The 21,200-nt window shown below is 35.2% G+C and overlaps 1 protein-coding gene across 6 annotated transcripts in view; it reads left to right on the top strand.

Moving 5' to 3' along the window:
• LOC135217095 (organic cation transporter protein-like) overlaps positions 1–21,200 on the top strand; it is a 77,874-nt gene that overhangs the window by 35,201 nt on the left and 21,473 nt on the right. For 5 of the 6 annotated variants that reach the window (XM_064252779.1, XM_064252781.1, XM_064252783.1 and 2 more), the window contains exons 2-4: positions 6,641–6,824; positions 19,672–19,775; positions 20,072–20,226. In XM_064252779.1, the coding sequence (XP_064108849.1) occupies positions 6,641–6,824; positions 19,672–19,775; positions 20,072–20,226 (443 nt within the window). Of the gene's footprint in view, positions 1–2,824; positions 3,058–4,613; positions 4,752–6,640; positions 6,825–19,671; positions 19,776–20,071; positions 20,227–21,200 lie in introns of all 6 variants that reach the window. The other variant, XM_064252782.1, reaches the window with a different exon arrangement.

Here is a 21,200-nt window from a genome sequence, read left to right as displayed (position 1 = left end):
GTAAGATGCGGGGTGGTTCATTAGTGTCCAACACAGTGCAAAAGTGTGTTGCAAATATTTCATCGGCATTTTAAAGATCTAACTGAATGATTCCGCCTGTCAGTATATGAATCATTAAAGTCACCACTAATAGATAAATAACGAAAAAGCAGTCTAAATATAATGAGCCAGTGAAGAATTATTGCCTTACCTAGACCTAAAATTAAAGGGATTGTTGAAATGTGTTGAGAAATTAAGAGAATGGTACTTGGAAAATAATTCTTGCATACTTCATCTTTCGTTACTGATCTTTCTTATGAAGAGTAGACTTGTGCGTATTATGGTAAATTTCCTGTGCACATTAGTATAGAATTTTAAAAATTATAGATAATTTAAGGCAACGAAGCGGAGATAAATTTTACGTACTCAAGTCATTCATAACTGATCATCCCAATGAAGTGACTCCTCGTATTTTGGTTCAATTTGCCTTTTTATACTGATTGAAGTTTTGTTTGAAAACAATAATCTCTGGCAACGAAAAACCGGTTGCTTGGTGAATTTGCCAAGGATCTGAAGATTTAGGTTTTTCCCTGTCCATCAATGGTTATTCGGAGGCTAAGTACTACTTGCTACTTAGGATTAAGTTGTTTTTCAATTTCGTCCTCATTCTCTTACATACTACAGATATTCAAAGCGCTGAATGACCTAAATTCCATATTCTGTTGTAAAGGTATTCGTGCGCACTGTATACCTGTTGATATACGTTTGCTTGTATTGTAGTAATGCTCATCCAAATTCTAGGTACGAGTACTTACGTTTATTAATGTAATTTATTTTGTACATTAACATACAGAACCTACTAAATGAGTGAGTATAGATCAGCTATATCTGTACTCACTCTTGTAGTAGATTTTATAAGTGCATGTACAACTAATGTGCATAGATAAACATAAGTACTCAAATTCAGCCACTGGATGAGCATTACCAGAATATAAGGAAGAATATATATATATATATATATATATATAATATATATATATATATATATATATATATATATATAGTGTGTGTGTGCATATGTTTGTATAATATTATACACTATCGAGTAACCTCTACGAACTCCAAGCACGGCTGCAGTCTGTGATCAACCCCAAGGCCGAGAAAAATAGTGAATTTGTACAGTAAGTAACGAAAGCCGGGAATACGAATTACCAGATGTAAGAACGTAATTCTAAGGCACACATGTCCTCGTGTTTTTGCATACAACACGCAACATATATGTTTACAGAAGAAGGAAAATTAGAAATATTTTGTATTGGAATATCCTCAAGAGTTATCGTTGTACAAGCACGAGAATCGAAAATAATTTCTCGCTTGGTCTCCTCTTGTTTTGTGAGGCTAGTGCGTCGTTCACTATACCGAGGCTAGTGTGTCGTTCACTACGGATCTCGTCTCATCACTCTCTCTCTCTCTCTCTCTCGTCTCTCTTCTCTCTCTCTCTCTATATATATATATATATATATATATATATATATATATATATATATATATATATATATATATATCTATATATATATATAATATATATATATATTCAACGTATATGATATATAAATATATTTATATATGTATATATATATGTGTATATATATATATATATATATATATATATATATATATATATATATATATATATCATTTGTAATATTATTATGCCAGACTTTTGCCTCACCAATGAAAAGAGCTGCAGGCTCGACTCCTGAGCAACATGGAACTCTCTGATGAGCTCATTCCATTAAATATCATCGTGCCTTTGCTAACGCAAACAGTGAAATTTGTAACTGGTAATGAGTTTGACTGTCGTGAATAGTAATCAGTAGAGAGAGGACTGCGGAGTTAGCAACTAGAAGGCTAACACCTTGTGGCGAATATAAATGAACACTTGTGCGCTACAATAGATCTTAAGTCCGCACCATATTTTACACGGGTGCTCTCAAGCACTTGCCAACAGTTTATAGAGTTTGGTAGGTACTGGTACCCAGAAATCTACACGAGATTACGCCCATTGGCCATTGGGCAGTACTGCACTTTTCCAGTAAGGGACATTTTGTTGTTGTTCATTTCTTTTTATAGTTACTGCTGGTTGACGACGTTATGCTTACAATGGCGCTCAGCGATGACTTCCTTGTACCGATATTCTTGATCGTTACTGACTGTTCTCCGCATCTTCTTCTTTCTCTTTTAAACGTGGTGTACATAAGTGATTAACATTATCACAGACATTATAACACCCTTAATCTAGGAATTGCCTTGTTTCCACTCCTGTCCTAAGTTGTATACTGATAATGTTTATGAATTAATAAATTTAAGAAAAATGTTAGCTATGTGACTACGTTTTTCTCTATAGTAAGTTCATTTTTCGTTTTTTATAATCTTAAATACAGGTGTTATTTGTACTTGACGTATTTTTCTCTGTAGGCCATGTACTTGCAAGAACAAAAGAGATTACTGTCTAATTCTTATATTTTGTATTATTATGTCTCTTTTTTTGGACAAATTTGTACTAATAAGTGTAAATTTTGTCAATAAAATAACTAACGAACTAACCGTTCACTTGACTTACTGCTACACGCAGTCACAGCCAAATCTACATTATCTTGTTCAATTAATTAAAGGAAATGAAAAACGAGGATAGCTTAACTGATGGTAGGCTCTTACCAAGCCCTTGGACAAGTTAGCATACCCAGGACCGCCTTAGGGCTAGGTCTCTTGCTGGTCTAAGGCCAGCTCAACCAGAAGCTACTAAAGAATATGACGGCTTAATGCTTCCCGTTTTCTGTTGCAGATGCCTTATTAACGAGTGATTCCGGAAAAGAAAGAGTAACGTCATGCCAGAGACAGGGACAGAGAGGACTGACTGTGGGGATTCGAACCCCAGCAATCGTGATAGAAACATTTCAGATGTTCATCCGAATGAAGCCCGGGGCGTAGCAGGACTCGATTCATTCGAAGATGTTCTAGAGGTCATCGGGACTCGTGGTCCGTGGAACCTCACCATCTTCTTCATTTGTAGTTTAGGTGGGTAGCGGGAACGAACGAGTCGTTTCACGTTGAAGTCGGTGTTGACAAAAAGAGGTAGATTCGTGTAGAGGTGATTGTTATGCGGGAAGGGCTGGAGATGGGTCGGAAATGCTGGTTTTTAGTTGGAAAAATAGAATTTGATAACAATGGAATGTGTATGCGTGCATCTGTCTATATATCTGCATTATATATATATATATATATATATATATATATATATATATACTATATATTAATATATATATATATATATATATATATATATATTATATATATATATATATATTATATAATATATATATATTATATATATCATATATATATATATATATATGTGGTTGTGGGTGTAAATATATATCTATATATCTATATCATATATATATATATATATATATATATATATATATATATTATATATATATATATATATACAGAGAGAGAGAGAGAGAGATAGGTTTGTCCCCGTCATCCTGGCATGTGAGGTTATCAGAACCACGCAATAGACCTTGGTCTCTGATAGCTTGAAGCAGTAATCACCAACAGAGCCCTGCAACGCTGACGTCATAGTCTTTGTTAACACATTCGTTTGTAGTTGTTTTCACATAATAGCGTAGGTTGAACAATGGTCATTTTTTGTGCTTTATCTGTTTTGGAAACTATTCTTTTCAGCAAAACAGTTTATTGATAAACTTTTATTCTTGTGACATTAAATTACGTGAAATGTATAAAGCATTATTATCTAAATAGATGCTGCGGCCATTCGTGTCTGATTTTCTTTTTGACGTTTTGTTAAAATTCACCATTTTCCGAACTGTAAAGTTTGCAATTTTGTATTTATTAATTTTTTCGTTGTTTGTCTTAAGTGTTTATATTTGTATTTTCCAGGGGTTGTTAACCAGAAACAAAAAGGGCTGATATTCGTCTTCTCACGTAAAAGTGTTCAATAACTTTAATCCAAAACTCCACCGATTTTTATCAGTGTTTGAACGTGATTATAAATGATGGTAATCATGCATCCCTCTTTTTTAAATGATTTTGTATAATTTTTAGGTAAATATTTATCAGTTAGAAATCTTATCTTTCTCCGGTTAAAAAGCTCGCGTTTGAGAGCTTTCAGTTTTTCAAGGATTTGAGACCTCCTTTGGTTAGGTATTTAATTAAGACTAAATGTCATTACGATATGTTATATATATATAATTTTTAAAATATTTGCAGCGACTCTTCGCGAAATGTGTTTCGCAAGTTCAATAACTTTAATCCAAAACTCCACCGATTTTTATCAGTGTTTGAACGTGATTATAAATGATGGTAATCATGCATCCCTCTTTTTTAAATGATTTTGTATCATTTTTGGGTAGACATTTATCAGTTAGAAATCTTATCTTTCTCCGGTTGAAAAGATCGCGTTTGAGAGCTTTCAGTTTTTCAAGGATTTGAGACCTCCTTTGGTTAGGTATTTAATTAAGACTAAATGATGTTGGCGCAGATCGAAATAAGAACTTTTAATGTCATTACGATATGTATATATATATATATTTTTAAAATATTTGCAGCGGCCTTCGCGAATGTGTTCCAGTCAATAACCTACGAGTTTTTAGGTGTCACTCCCAGTTACTGGTGTCATATTGGGCCTTTGTTGTCGATGCCAACTGGACTCAGGAGCAGATAGTGTCCTTGTCGAGGGTTCAAGGGTGAGTGAGTCAGCCGTCAATGTTTTGCTTCGACTTTTTCCAGATCTCTCTTCATACGCTCACGAAAAGTTTCAGGTCCTGAATTTTGAATTTATTTTGATTTTCCAAAATGAAATACTTTCGTTGGGAAGAGTAATTTTGTCATTTCTGACTGATTTGTATTTGTATTACATATGGCAATTTAATCGTGTGTAAGCACTACAGTATACCACATACTACAGCAGTGTGCAAATACAAGAATGCATTCCGTCTAAGCCTTTTAAATTAATAAAGCAACAAATCAGATATTAAAACCCGTATATTTCATGTAGTAGTAACTCAGAGAGCGAAAGTGTGTTAAGCATTTTTTTTTCTTTCTGTGAGAGTATAAGTTTAGTGGATACATTTTTGTTGTACTGTTAGTTGTCAAATTTGACAGGTTATTCTCAGTACCTGTTGTTGGTCGAATATGTACAATTTTAATCCTTGATGTCGCGAATGTGCGTTCATCAAGCACGCACGAGACCAACAGTTTTAAAGTTCTCCTAAACAATTTACTTTGATGTGGAGAACATGTCAAATAAATTCATCAACAAGGTCTCCGTGATTCCTTAGAACTCGCTCTTTGTCATCAAGAGTACTTGAACTGGGGGGGACAATTTTTTTGGGATGTGCATGTACGAAGAATCTTTCTTTTTTCATTACAATTATAATAAATTCTAATATTTAATCACCTGGATTCTTTGGGACTAAGATCAAACTGATCGTATTCCATACGGGAGACAGACCGAGACAGACAAGCAATGAAAAGGTAACAATAGGTACAGAGTCTACTGAAAAGAAGCGATATTCCATCAATGAAGCTTCACGAGACACGTTTTTGTTAGATTGACAGGAATGTCATTTCAATCAGAATTTGGGGTTACCGGATATTAATAATCATTCAAAGAAAGCGTTGTCAGAGGGCAAATTTCTTGCGTTCAACATCTGCAGATGAGCTCGTTGTCTCTAAAACAACTAACTATTTTGTACCAAGGACTGTTCCTCTATCTGTTTTCTAGACATCGTATGGAAGCGTAGCCCAAACGATCAAATAAAATGCTCAGCGCTCGTAAAGTAAGTTCTCTGCATTCTACCAAGCTGAGCATGCATAGAACAAGCAAAAATATGAATATATATCTTCAGGCATAGACCAGCTAGTTGGGTAAAAGAAGCCAGCAAACCAGATGTTTATAGAAATTTTCGCTCGTTCGCTTAATTTTATTGGATATTTTTCCATATGCAGACCTGTTTTAGAGTTCAACGGACTCTTGATTGGTTGAATATCTTTGCGTGTTCATATGCTAAAGAAAAAACTCCAACTGACTCGCGATATTTGAAAATAAATCTTGCATACAAGTTGGTTAGATATATATGTAGAATTCTCTCAACTACCCACCAAAGCAAAAAACGATTTATTTAAATAAGTTCGAGCCAGTAACAAAATACCATTATTTTACAAAAGTTTGATTTACACTCCCATGTAAATTTTCTGAAATTTCAGTGGAACAGGACCATACTAACATGAAAAAACCGAAGGACACCAATGATTCTGAGCTCATGCGGTGCACTGTAGGCATTACTCAAGGTTCTTTGCAGCGTGCTTTCGGCCCCTAGCTGCAACCGCTTTCGTTCCTTTTACTGTACCTCTTTTCATATTCTCTCTCTCTTCTTACTTTCCACCCTCTCCTAACACTTGATTCATAGTGCAACTGCGAGGCTTTCCTCCTGTTACACCTTTCAAACCTTTTGCTGTCAATTTCCATTTCAACGCTGAATGACCTCATAGGTCCCAGTGTTTGGCCTTTGGCCTAAATTCTGTATTAATAATAATAATGATTCTGAGGTGACTTTTTCTGAATTTCATCCAGGAATGGAAGCCGGTGGGACGGTTGCACGATGAACAATTACAACTACACGAAGGCCGCGGAAATAGGATACAGTGCTTCTATTGAGAACCCCGACTCCATCGCCATAGCTGGTGACCACTCTCCGGTTCGGTGTCACGTAAGAGACTTCAATACCACCGAATATAAATCCACCGTCGTTATTGAGGTAGGTCCTCGCAGTTGGCAATGCCAGCCAGCTTCGTCCTGTGAGCTTGCTGTATGATGCGTTTGGGCTCTAATCCATTTTTAGAATTTTGTGTGACTTGGGTTCACGTATGGAATTGTTTTTTATGATTCTGTTTGAAATATTACACGATATATATATATATATATATATATATATATATATATATATATTTTAGGGCTTGTGCCTTGTATGATAAGGCGCCCTATGAGGTAATGTTAGACTTGCGATAATCTTACGCTAAGTCGGTTGGTATTGCACTTCCATCTTCAATGGAGTGTCTTGGGGTTTGTAGATCACTTACGAAGTCGGGATTATCTTCTTGTTTATGACGACGATGTGTTAAACTCATGATGATTCGGTGAGGAGGTTCTTGTAGAAAACACGAAGTATAAAAATATATATATTCTTCTGAAGTTTTACATGGTGAAGATCAGGTATGATTGTACAAGTCTTCTAATAACGATAGCTTGATCGCTTCTGCCAATGATGATGGGTAATTCATTAATTCCTCTACATGATAAAGCTTAGGTAAAGAGGTACAGGTCTTCTAATGACGATAGCTAAACTCTGTTCTGCTCTGTTCTACATCTCTGTTACAAGTTATGAAGGAAGCAGATAGTAGCTCGAACATATGAACATTACTATCAGATGACATAGCTTCATACGAACATACAATCAAAATGAGACACGCTACAGATCACGTAGGCCGCTTGAGCTATAGGTCACGGTGTTTGTCTCAAGCAGGAAGCTTGGACTAATGTTTTATAAACAATTGAATGACTACAGGTGATCGGCATGTTATCTTAGCCTACTTTTTTTTTTATTGTATAGGCGTCATCTTTAGCGTCTTTAGTCTGATCACATTCCTGCAAGCAATCTGGTTGACCTCTTTAGTTTAGTCTTTTATATATATGGACTAACATTCCATATTTTTATTATGTAAACACTTACATTAGCTCGTCAGCTACCAAAACCAACTACTGAATATTACTCAAACTTGACTTGCATTTGACTTATAGGAGTGTGATACAGACACTATGTGAATATATATATATAAGTAAAATAAAAAATTCAGTGTGTACATGAATGATTCAAGTAATAAAATATAAAAACAATGATATTGGTAAATAATAGTGATCACTGATATATAATGATACAGTTTTTCACTTCATCTATTAAGATACATATGCTACAGAAAATACTAATGTACTCTGACAATTGCATAGAATGAAGATTAACATGATAAAAATCATATTTTAACTGATTAAAAATTTCATATATGAATTGATAAAATTATTAATGTTTATGCTGATTGATTCGTTGATTTTTATGCTAAATGTTATATATCTGATTCATTAATCCATATACTAACTCATATATAACTGCAGATATTGGTAAGATAAAAGGTAACAGATTGATTATAGGCTACCTGATTTGTTATACATATGTATATGGATTCATATAATTATGATTAATATATGCACTTTAAATAGATTCCTATTGCGTACACGCAAAGATATATTTCGATTCCGTTATTATGATCATTTATATATAGATTCCTAGTGCGTACACGCAAAAATATATTTCGATTCTGTTATTTATGATCATTTATATATATAGGATACATGACCGAGGTTTATACTACTTCACATTTAACTAGCTTTCGAACAACTTTTCGTCCATTACACAGTTCCAGACAACCACCTATAGCCAAATGAAACGGCCAATTTCACAGGGTTAAAACAAGGGGAAAATTTGCCTGGGCGGGTCCAAACGTTCTATTTGCGCTCATACTTATTCTCTGAATCCTAAGCTACACGATTACGTTTGCGATGAATGAAATCATCCCCAGCACTAGTCCTTCGCCAGCAAGTAGAGTTGAATATCCTTCGGGTCGTAATTTGTCGAAGTATGTCCTTTTGTAGTCGATTTCCGACAGCCGCAGGAACATTCGCATTAAAACAAGATTAATGACGGGATAACGGTGTCGGTCGAAGAAGTCCATGATGGTGCTTATTCCTTTCACATTGTAGGCGGTTGTTACTGCGAACTGCTGTCATCCGCAGCGACGAACGATTTTTTTAAGTTGCGATGTGAAACTCTCGTACTGCAGGATACTGTAACAGGTTCCATTAATCAGCCTGCAAGTGAAATTATACTGTAAACAAGGGCAAAGTAAATCAGACGACATCCAAATACAGGGGAGGGGAGAGAGCCATTTAGACCAGACTTAACCCACATGAATTCGCTGATATTTTGGAATTCAAAGAGTCCGCTGTACAAACTTTTTTTATCCATGGCATTAACAATGAGTGACCTATCCAGGTCTATGATGACTGTAAAAATATCCATAATTATAAAAAATAAACAGATATCATACGAATCCCAAAGAAAATTCGATATTACTGGTAGTAAATTACTAGACAAAGAAGTGGAAAACGGAGCTATTTGTAAGATTGCAGGCAACATAAGAGTCAAAGAGAAGATTAATCATGATTGTGTATTTCTCTATGCTAACTGAAATTAAGTTGTGATAAAATCTGATCCTATGTGCCCTAACAAAAGTTTCATATTCAATTTTCTCGCGCGCATCTCTGAGGCTAATTTTAAAAACTTTATTTATAGGTAGGAGATGCAACGAAAAAACCCACTATGTAACTAATTTCTATATAAACTTTGGTTTTTTTTTTTTTTTTTTCAAGAAAATGTGACATTTTTCCCATGAATGTGAATTGTGATAGACTAATGTTGCAAGTAAATATTTCATATACATATCTTGATACTTCTAAATGTCTATGAGGTTCAAAGAAAAAAAATTAATTCATTTTGTTGTTATAGAAATTCTATTTGCTTATTTTGTTTATTAATTTTAAAATGATTGCAACTCCTTAGTTGCATTGCGCATTACGGATAGAACACGTCTGCCTTGCCCATGAGAAGTTCGGGCTAAGCATTCCCTTTCTCCAGTCAATCTGCTTTGCAAGCGCGAGATGAAGCCTGTGCAAGCAGATATTTGAGGTTAAAGGAATCAATGCTGATACGGCAAACGCGACAGACCTTCTAGAACTGATGACGTCGTCACCAGCTTAAGAGTTACGTTACTTGCTGTAAGAGATACGACTTTAGATAAATTTTTTGTTTTAATACTCGACCCACATGAGAAGAATGTCTGAAAAAAAACAGTACCAAAATTGAACAATATATTAGTTTCATGTTGGAAATCTGCATAATTGTAATTATGTTAAATTAAATATTCCTTATTCAAACCAATGAAAAAGGTTTCCATACAAATTCTATATATATTATTAGCCCTGTATAAGATTCATATAGGATTATTCCATAGATAACATTTTCACTTCTAGACTTCCTGACTTAAAAATCTCTTTTATTTTATTTTATTTTATTTATTTATTATTATTCTTATATTTTTTTTTCATTGACTACGAATATAAATCACCGAGACAGACAATATGTCAGTAGGTTTTGATATGTGTTGAACTTATAGCTTATTTGTCATTACTAAAGCGTTAAGTTTGAGTTCAAATCTTTAAGCATATATATTTGGATATCTAATTAACCTAGGGTTACGTTTTGCTTATTTGATTTTATAGTGATTCCTTTTTTATTATAGTTTGTAACCCTTCCGACTTCTTACGGAGTGTATTATATTGACTCCACTTGTACCATATTTATTTTATTTTTTATATTTATTTATATATTTCTTTTATATATATTTGATAAATTAATGGTTGGCTTGAATATGTGGAAAAGTGTTCTAGTGGCGTACCGTATAAGGCTACTTGCGGTATCAAGATATGAATGATAAAGGTATTTAAAACCGCGAGAACCGCTATAATCCAGTTCGGATCCAATATCACGAGTTGTAACTCGTAAGACATTGACACTTCCTATTTAATTATCCGTTATTCTACCAAACCGATTGACTCTGGGTGATAAAATATATTATTGGTTTTCTTAATGGAAAGGAATTCACACGCGAGTTAAGGAGATTATTGATTTACACCACCCGAGTCAGATTATCATGTGTTGAATTCCATGTTTACTGATTTAGCACTCATAAATATTCCTAACGCACTCAATTGCGGTGTTTGTTTTTAGTGCTATTAATTCTATATAACGTGTCAAGGAACTATTAACACTAAGAAGTGTTCATTCCCTCTGTCAGACTCGTAATTCTGTTAATAATTCTACGTATATTCTTTCAAGGATTGATTTGGCACAGGATAGGCCCTTAACTGACAGGTGTCTTAGTGTGTCCCTTGTTTTCATGACACGTGTTACAATCAGTTATGTGCTTTTTATATCTGTAAGCATTGTAGGCCAGTAAAACAGTGATTTGGCTTTCTGTGACATAGTAGGGAACCCTGGATGACGGAATGCAACCAGTTTATGACGATTGGTATGAAAGAGATTATTACTACTACCTGGTCGTTAGTCATCTGCTGTGTTCTTCGGGTTTTCCTCGTCACGGACCTACATATAATATTACATTTGATTACATTATTCTGATACACATACTTTAAATATACTTTTGCTTTAGGGTTTCTGCTCGAAGTGTTTATGTTTTTGCTTAGCCGCTGACCCTGTTTCCGTTCGAAGTGTTTATTGTTTGGTGTTTATTGCTGCTGACTCTGTTTCCGTCGAAGTGTTTTATTGTTTGGGTTATGTCTGTTGACTCTTGCTTTGTTCGGTTTGTAACAGTTCTGCGCTCCAACCCAGATATTCAATGCTCGCGATCTCTTGGGTTAAGGAATTTTCTTGTTTAGATACGGTTTTAACAATAGGCACGGATGTTTCTATATTTTAGTCTAATTAATGGTTCTTTGCAGTATGGTGCGGGATTTGCGGGATAATGCGTCAGCTATGATAATTGCTTTCCCAGGTAGATATCTTATCTTGGCTCCAAAGACCTGAATGATCATTTGTCACCGAGTTCCTTTTGGACTGTGATTAAAGCCTTTGAAAAACTCGGTAAAGGACTCATGTTCGGTAAGGACTTTATCAGGATAGCCATAGATTATGAACTTAAAATGTACTAGTGAGTAAAGATTACCTAGCCCTTCCTTGCCTATTACTGTATATTTACTTCAGAGGGCTTTAGTTTACGTGAATAAAAAGCTATAGGAAAGAACTGTTTATCAATATACTGATGTATTACCCCTCTTACCCCTTGGTCTGAGGCGTCTGTTGCAATAAAAAAAAATCCTTATTTAAATCAGGGATTTTTAAGTTAGGTGAGCTGCATTATTCCGTTTTTAAGATATCGAACGCCTGTTGATGCTTTTTAGACCATAATAAATCTACGCTCTTCTTCGTAAGATCTGTTAAAGGAGCTGTCATGATTGAAGAGTTACATATTTACATACGATTGTAATACCCACTACAGCGCAAAAGTGCTGTATCCCCCTTTTACGTTAATAGGTACCGGAAAGTTATGAATAGCCGACACCTTACCATGGACTACTTTAAGACCTTGACCAGACACATAAAACCTAGATAAACATGTTCGGTTTTTTAAAAAAACTCACATTTAGATATTTTACTCTGAGATTATTTGTCTTTGACTCTGTAGCACTAGCTCTAGTTTATGTGAATGTACTTCTAAGGTATTTAGAAAAGATTATAAGACCAACCATATAAATTGGGGCGCAACGTAAGCCGGAGGCATACGTAAAAAATTGATAATGTCCCTGAGTGTGCTGAAAACGGTGTATGAGGTACAATCACTTAGGTAAAAAGCTTTTAAGTAAGTCCAAGCTGGTGAAAAATTTATTCTAACCTAACAGAGATAAGATGTCGCTCGGTACATGGCACTGGAAACTATCGGGAGTCGTTTCCTTGTTTAAGCGACAGAAATCTACGCAGATATGCCAAGTCCGATCTTTTATGGCATGACATTTGAGGGAAAAATTATATGGGCTTATTTGATTTCCTAATGACTCCTATTACTAACATTTTTCAACTTCGTCATTTACTCTATTTTGAAATTTCATTGAGATCTATACGAAGGTACGTAAATAGCTTTATGTTTGTCCTTAGACCGTGTTTTGTGTTAAATTACATCCGTTTTTCCAGAGATCACTCGCCAGTGGAGAAACTTCCTGGTATTCAGGTAAAGATGAAAAAAATAAAAAAAATTTCTGCTGAATCAACTCTGCTTGAATGACTTTACGGATATTACTTTAGATAGATTATCAGAGAGATTCATCTACGACTGGTTGGGCGGGATTAAAAATTAGCAACAATAAAAAATGCGATATTTATAACTTCCGTATCCACGATATGTATACGTTTGTGGATCACTAGATTTAACTTGTTGATTCTAGTCAACCGTGTCTAGGGCTTTGTTCGCGGAAATCGTTATATTCAGAGTGTCGGGAAGGATTGATTCAAATTATTTCCCAGCAAAGTCTTTTTACACGCACTAAACATTCTAGGGTGCATGCTTCTCGAGATTTTGCGTGCAAACTACGACTGCGGTTGTGGAGAATTCTGTTGGGTCATTTGAACAATGTTACGATTTATGAGACAAATGTATAGTTCCTTTATATAAGTTATTATTTGATTAATTGTCTCTTTTATGTTCAAACTGATTTTAATATGTTTGAAGGTTTGTAGGATTTTCCTTTGATAAACACGCCTTATTTTGCAGGAATGTAAGATAATATTTTGTATATCCCTAGATGGATATCTTACAATTACACTAGATACAGATCAATGTTTTTTATAACTATAGAGGTATCTGTAAACGCTCGCTTATCCGGACTTTCTCATTAGGGAAGTTCGAACAACAGACGGTGAGTCCGTAAATACAGGCTATTACGTGTACTAAAGGAATAAACAAGATATTCTAATTTTTACGGCGCGTACAATCGGGCTTTATCCACCACTACTTATAATAACTTACGTATTAAAAAAAAACGAAAACCTGCTCTGATTACTTTATACGGTCGTGTGTTTCATAGGAAAACCCTTTTTAATTCAAAAAGATATTGGCATGTATGAACCAACATCGCTTTTCCCCACTCTGCTAGAGTCGCTTATTGTGTGGAATTTGCTATGCTTTGAACACTCGGCAGATTTAACTAACCTTGACCGCTTGACTGGATGACATAGTACCCAAGTGCTTAAGCACGATTTGTTTTGTTTCTGAAAGGGCTACTGTTTACCTATTTCTTTTTGTAATAATTAGGATCCCTCTCTTTATTACCATCGGCAACGTATTGTGTGTTTTTAGCATTATGTTGCTGGTTACGTATAAAGCAATGAATGAAGAACTATTAGGAACTGAGCGATACTATCAAGACAAGTTATCACTACTGCATTCAATATTAACTGTTTTGTACTTCATTCTTTGCTAAAATTTGAAATAGTGAGGGATCCTGGTCAGCGCATTTAGACCTGATGAAAGTTTTTTGCAGACATGTTATTCCTTGCAATCCAGCCATATTTTTAAAGTTAAGTTGAGTCATTGAGGTTCAATATTTTATATAACTCAAAAAACTCAAGGCTAAAACTGCGATCGGGACTTTGCAAAGGAGCATTTATTGTCATGACCCGAAATGGTGTTCCTCTAATTTATATAGATTTGTACGGGTGTTCCACTTGTTTTTTGTGTGTTTTCTAATCACTACGGTGCTTAACGACCCTATCCATGCATCTGTATAAATACAGACGTCCACTGCGTAAACGCATATTCACTGTTTAATATGATTTGTTACGTAAGGGATTAATAATCACCCAAAATGATAAAATTAACATAGTATATGATTATGATATTTCAGTAGAACTTCTGGAAACAGACACTCCAAAGATAAAAACTCGCAGTAGCGAAATCTCAATGATGTAGATAATTTCTGTAAAAAAGTAAGATTAAGAATGTCTCGTAACTTCAGCCCACAGGAATAACGAAATTCGACCTGCAAGGAAAACACTCAAAGTTACTCCAAATGAATAAAAATTGTACTTAGCTTGCTTTTGTGGGAAGTCACGGTGTTTCCGATAACGACACACGGCCTTGGTCCTCCTTCTCTATTTAGCGGATGACCTGGTTTGGCTTCAGTTTCCCCGTGCGCGTTGTTTCGATGATTCGAGCCTTGAAAAGATCCGATGCTGCAGACGCGTTGGGTTTGTTTCTTGAAGTGCCGGAAACGCTCACTAACGATGTTTTCTTGAATGATTCTAATGAGAGACGAAGCTTGCGTTGCCGTAGGAAAAGGACACGTCGGTTTTGTTTCTTGAAGTTATTCACTAAACGATGATACTAGGTTGCTTGAAGAATCTGCTGCTTTCGTCGTCGTTGAAGAGTTCTTATATGATACTTCTGATGCGATACATGTTCATTATTCTGATTTTTCTTCGGAGAAGTTGTAGAGTCCTTCTGGTACGCTTGCCACCACTTTTAGGGCTTGTGCCTTGTATGATAAGGCGCCCTATGAGGTAATGTTAGACTTGCGATAATCTTACGCTAAGTCGGTTGGTATTGCACTTCCATCTTCAATGGAGTGTCTTGGGGTTTGTAGATCACTTACGAAGTCGGGATTATCTTCTTGTTTATGACGACGATGTGTTAAACTCATGATGATTCGGTGAGGAGGTTCTTGTAGAAAACACGAAGTATAAAATATATATATTCTTCTGAAGTTTTACATGGTGAAGATCAGGTATGATTGTACAAGTCTTCTAATAACGATAGCTTGATCGCTTCTGCCAATGATGATGGCTAATCCTATTCCTCTACATGATAAAGCTTAGGTAAAGAGGTACAGGTCTTCTAATGACGATAGCTAACTCTGTTCTGCTCTGTTCTACATCTCTGTTACAAGTTATGAGGAGCAGATAGTAGCTCGAACATATGAACATACTATCAGATGACATAGTTTCATACGAACATACAATCAAAATGAGACACGCTACAGATCACGTAGGCCGCTTGAGCTATAGGTCACGGTGTTTGTCTCAAGCAGGAAGCTTGGACTAATGTTTATAAACAATTGAATGACTACAGGTGACGGCATGTTATCTTAGCCTACTTTTATTGTATACGTCATCTTTAGCGTCTTTAGTCTGATCACATTCCTGCAAGCAATCTGGTTGACCTCTTTAGTTTTAGTCTTTTATATATATGGACTAACATTCCATATTTTTATTATGTAAACACTTACATATATATATATATATATATATATATATATATATATATATATATGACACATATATATCAACAGGTGAAACATAAGAGACAGGGTGTAGGTCCTGACCGGTTTCGGCTTTATTTTCAAGCCATTGACAATGGCCTGATACATAGTATTAGAAGTCACAAGTATATATACTACAGAGACAGTACTGACGAACATTGGTTGGAGTGGCTTTCAAAAATTATCTGGCTAAAATTTACAGTAAATTCTCGAGGGATACTACCGATTAGGATACCCACCGTAGGAGACAACAGGTCCACTCCTGACAGGTGTCAGGGAGGCGGGGTTGGACATCTCATTACCACTACTGCCCCCTTTACTGTGTTTACAAATATAATCCTATTTCCATACATCTCTACAGCCTACCTTAAAATTTAAACAGTTTACAAATTTCTTTTGATATTAAAGGATCAAGTTTATACATTCCTTGACTGATGTTCATATATTGTTGTAACTTTCTTTTATAAAACTAGATTCAATGATATTTCCTTTCCAATGCATTATTAGAACACACCAGCTTTTTTGCCCCTTCCCAGTTAATAGCATGATTGTTCTCACTAACATGTACAAATATACCACTATTTCCCTGTGCATATCTCACACATTGTTTATGTTGTTCTATTCTTTTTTCAGTGCTTTCCCCGTTGACCATGTAAAAGTTGTCATAAGACTTACATGGAATTTTATATACACATCCTTTAGCATTGTCGGGGGTGAGTTCTTAATAATGTTTTTAAAACTACATTAACATCAAAACATTCTTAGGAGATGTGGGATATCTTTCATATTATTATTATTATAAGGTAGTACAAGCAAATTTTTGTTACTGTAAGGTTCTTTTTGGTTTTGATACATGGTCTTTTTTGCCGCTTCTAATGTATTGTTTAGTATATTATCTGGATATTTCAGTTTCTTGCCTGTATTCCGAATCTTATCTATCTCCTCATCTTTATATTCTGGGCTACATACCCGTAGTGCTCTTAGAAACATAGATGCAAACACTGATCTTTTAACCTTATTGATTTGTCCAGAATAGAAATGTACATAGGAAGAAATATTAGCAGGCTTTCTGTAAACACTATATTTAAACCCACTACTCTTTCTCCGTATGAGGACATCCAAAAAGGGTAGGCATCCATCCTTTTCCATTTCCATAGTAAATTTAATTGATGGTACTAATTGATTTAGCCTGGTAAAAAAGTTATTTACATCTTCGTTCCCTGGCCATACACAAATTATGTCGTCAACATATCTAAACCAAGGTACATTGCGTGGAATTATATTGTTTAAAATTTTCTTTTCAAAAAATTCCATATATAAGTTACTTAGCACTGGGACAGAGGGTTTCCCATTGCCATACCAAAATTTTGTGAGTAGAATTTTCCATTGAATTCAAATTTACAGTCTTTTACACATAATTTGATCAGTTCAATTAAGGTGCTTTTAGAAAATGGAATATCCAGCTGTTTGTTTTCTAATAATTCCGATAGAAACTCCAATAGATCATCAATAGGCACTTTTGTGAATAGAGATACTACATCAAGCTCACAAGTTTCGATTCACTATTAACTTGTACACTATTTAGTTTATCTATCAAGTCCACACTATTCTTAATATTGGCATTAGAGATGTTACCTACTAATGGGTTAAGGATATCACTAAATACTTCGCTAATTTATAAGATGCAGAACCCCACTGAGCTGATAATTGGTCTGGCAGGAAGTTTGTTTTATGGGTTTTTATCGTACCATACATATACGTAGCGATGGAGAGGTCACACACACCTTCTTTATAAGGCTTCGTAAACCCTTTAACAGATTATCACTTTTTTATTCACACTGTCTATCGTTCTTATTTAATTCTTTATAAGTGCTTCTATCACCCAAAAGACTCCATTTTTTCTATATATTCATTTTTGTTTAAAATTACTAGGGCACCTGATTTATCTGCTTTTGTCATGTGTATATCTTTATCTTTTTTCAGTTCATTGATGGCATCCATAAATCTTTTGGGTACATTTTTGGTGTCTGACTTTTTCATACTTCCATAAATCACTCCCTTAATTATGTTGACCTCTTCACTAGTTTAAATCACATATTTTCCAAGTTGCACAATCCTTTAGTAATTTCTACACTATTTATACTTCCAGTTGATACAGCAAAATTAAACCATAGCCTAAAGCACTGGTTACATCCCTATCCAGATGCTTGTTTGATAAAATTGACGACACATTCATGATTGGCGTGGTAGTCCAAGGGCTTCTTTCGATTAGGTGTTTTATTTTGTTGTCATGTTTACGTTTAAGCTTCTGATACACTTTCTTCCTCATATTCATATAACAATATTCCTGCAGAGAATCTCTCCAATGCGATGGTACTGAAGCTTCAAAATGACGTCTTTTTCTCGATAAATCTTCAAAATTCTGTTTAGTTTCCAATGTCTTAATACTGATATGTTTTCCCAAAATAGCTCGTTGTATTTCACCGAACGGTTGGTCTTCTAATTTTGACAAGGACTTAGTTATCAATGATCTTGGTTATCACTTGTTCATACGAACCATTCACGTAGAACCAAACCGCAGGTGTTCCTTGTTTGTATGGGCTTGAGTGTGGACTTGTTGTCTCCTACGGTGGGTTCTCTAATCGGTAGTATCCCTTGAGAATTTACTGTAAATTTTAGCCAGATGATTCTTGAAAGCCACTCCTACCTTGACACCTGCCTGTGGGTGGATCTGCAGTCTCAAACGGTTGTGTATATGTTCGTCAGTACTGTCTCTGTAGTATATATACTTGTGACTTCTAATACTATGTATCAGTCCTTTGTCAGTGGCTTGAAAATAAAGCCGAAACCGGTCAGGACCTACACCCTGTCTCTTATGTTTCACCTGTGGAGTGTGTGTGATAAACGAATCACGTGCTAAAGTGATTATAATCATATATATATATATATATATATATATATATGTATATATATATATATATATATATATATATATATATATATATGCTACCTTTATTTATCTATTCATAACGTTCCAAATTTTCGTGATTCAGTTATACATATATATAAATACACACACATTATGTATATGTGTGTGTGTTTATTATATGTACTATAACTGAATCACGAAAATTCGGAAAGTTATGAATATATAAATAAAGGTAGTGTATATATATATATATATATAAAAATATATATATATATATATGTGTGTGTGTGTGTGTGTGTGTGTGTGTGTGTGTCTGTGTGTGTGTGTGTCTGTCTGTCTGTCTTTAGAGTCGGAGAGAGAGAGAAAAACGGAGATCCCTACAGCCGTACACTTCACAACTAACTTGCGACGGAATATAGACCAGAATCAGTTAAAGTAAATACATCACAAACCATGACATCTTTAACACTTCAGAGACGGCTGCACCGAGATAACATTGATGAGCAATATTTGGTGGAGGAAAATGGAAAGAAATGTTAAAGTTTACGATGATACTCAGTTAAGAGTGAACCATCCTTGAGCACGACTGAGAGATATGTAGCCCAGAAAGCGTGCGTGAAATAACCAAGGTATATTCTACATATCTTGGAAATAACGACACCATTGTTCTTCACTGCAGTGGGACTTGGTGTGTGAGAGACGGGCTCTCTATTCAACCACTCAAGCAGCAACGCAAGCTGGTGCGCTCGTTAGCTCTTTGGTGTTCGGCTACTTCTTGGACAGGTAAGTACAAGTGGATTATTTGATTAGCAATAATAATAATAATAATCATTCATAATAATAATAAACCTCTTGAAATGGTCAGAACCGTCAGATATTTCCTCTTTAGGAAAAGAGAGTATAGATCTTGTTATCCTTTTATTTAACCTTTATTCCAGTTTCCTTTCTTCATTTCTCGCTGTTAACCACTCCAACTTCCGTACACCCTCTTTAGCGCTGAATTGCGGAAGAAAAATTTGCCTTAGTGCTTGACTTTGTAGCGTAAATTCTACGGCTCCGATTTCATTTCTCATTTACAGATTTGGCCGTCGACCCGTCATCCTGGCCTGCGTCCTGTTGTCCTTGATCAGCTGTTTGGCATCGACCGTGGCTCCGGTGTTCTTGTTCTACGTCATCATGAAGTCTTTAGGGTCGTGTTTCCTCAGTGGTGTTTACGTGGGATGCTTCGTTCAAGGTAAAGTCTGTATTTTTTTTTTTTTTTCTTTTAGCAGTTGGTCCGTCCTACCTACGGAATGTTGAGATTTGCGTTCTCTTTGTTGCTTCACACTCGCACGGGCATAATTTAGACACACGCATACAGACAATAAAAAGAAATGAAAAGAATATATATATATATATATATATATATATATATATATATATATATATATATTATTGGTTCTAGAGAATGTTCGTAATGATTTTATAGCCTTAATGGATATTTTTCGACTTTATTGCACAAATAATCCCCTGTGTGATTTGACTCAAATATCCCGTATGACTAGAACAGCTATACAGATTGTTATATAATTTGGTTTTCCCAGGTCAATGGACATAAACTGATTGGGTAAACACCGTATATGACCATCCAATTAATTTCCAGTTTATTCCGAATTTCGAACACTTGCCTGGGATTCTTAAAAGAGGAAAAGAGTGGGATCTGAATGAAGTCCATTTTGGAATAAGATAAAGGTGAATAGTAGAACCTGAATATGAACATCTGTGGGGTATTTGCATATCTATAAGACTTGAACCCGAGGAAGCTGGATAAGTTATTTTGGAAGCTTGAGATAGCATCTTCTCTCAAAGAAAACCAGATCTTCTGTAGTAATCAATTTCCTGCCATTCCGTCAATTTAGACTTCTTTGGAATAATACTGAAATAGGTTCAAAAGGAGGCAATAAACTATCCATTGCTAAATGGTTCATCTAGAGCAGGGGTTTTCAACCTGTACTAAAGCGTATAGTACAGTGGGTATACGCCAATGGTCTGTCAGGGGGTACGCGCTCCCCATGGCACTCGAATGAATGTTAGATGCCGACCTTCAATGTGTTTTAGCAAAAACTGCTCTTAGGTCAACTAGGATAGTTATTGAAAACAGTTTCAGCCATTTCATTAACTATCTTTGCAGCTGATGTAATAATAATGTATTTTGTTTATGCAGCTCAG

The sequence above is a fragment of the Macrobrachium nipponense genome, chromosome 7 (assembly GCF_015104395.2).
Source record: "Macrobrachium nipponense isolate FS-2020 chromosome 7, ASM1510439v2, whole genome shotgun sequence".
Lineage (NCBI taxonomy): Eukaryota > Metazoa > Arthropoda > Malacostraca > Decapoda > Palaemonidae > Macrobrachium > Macrobrachium nipponense.
The sequence above is the reverse complement of the archived record's forward strand: the minus strand, read 5'-3'. Positions and strand labels throughout refer to the sequence as shown.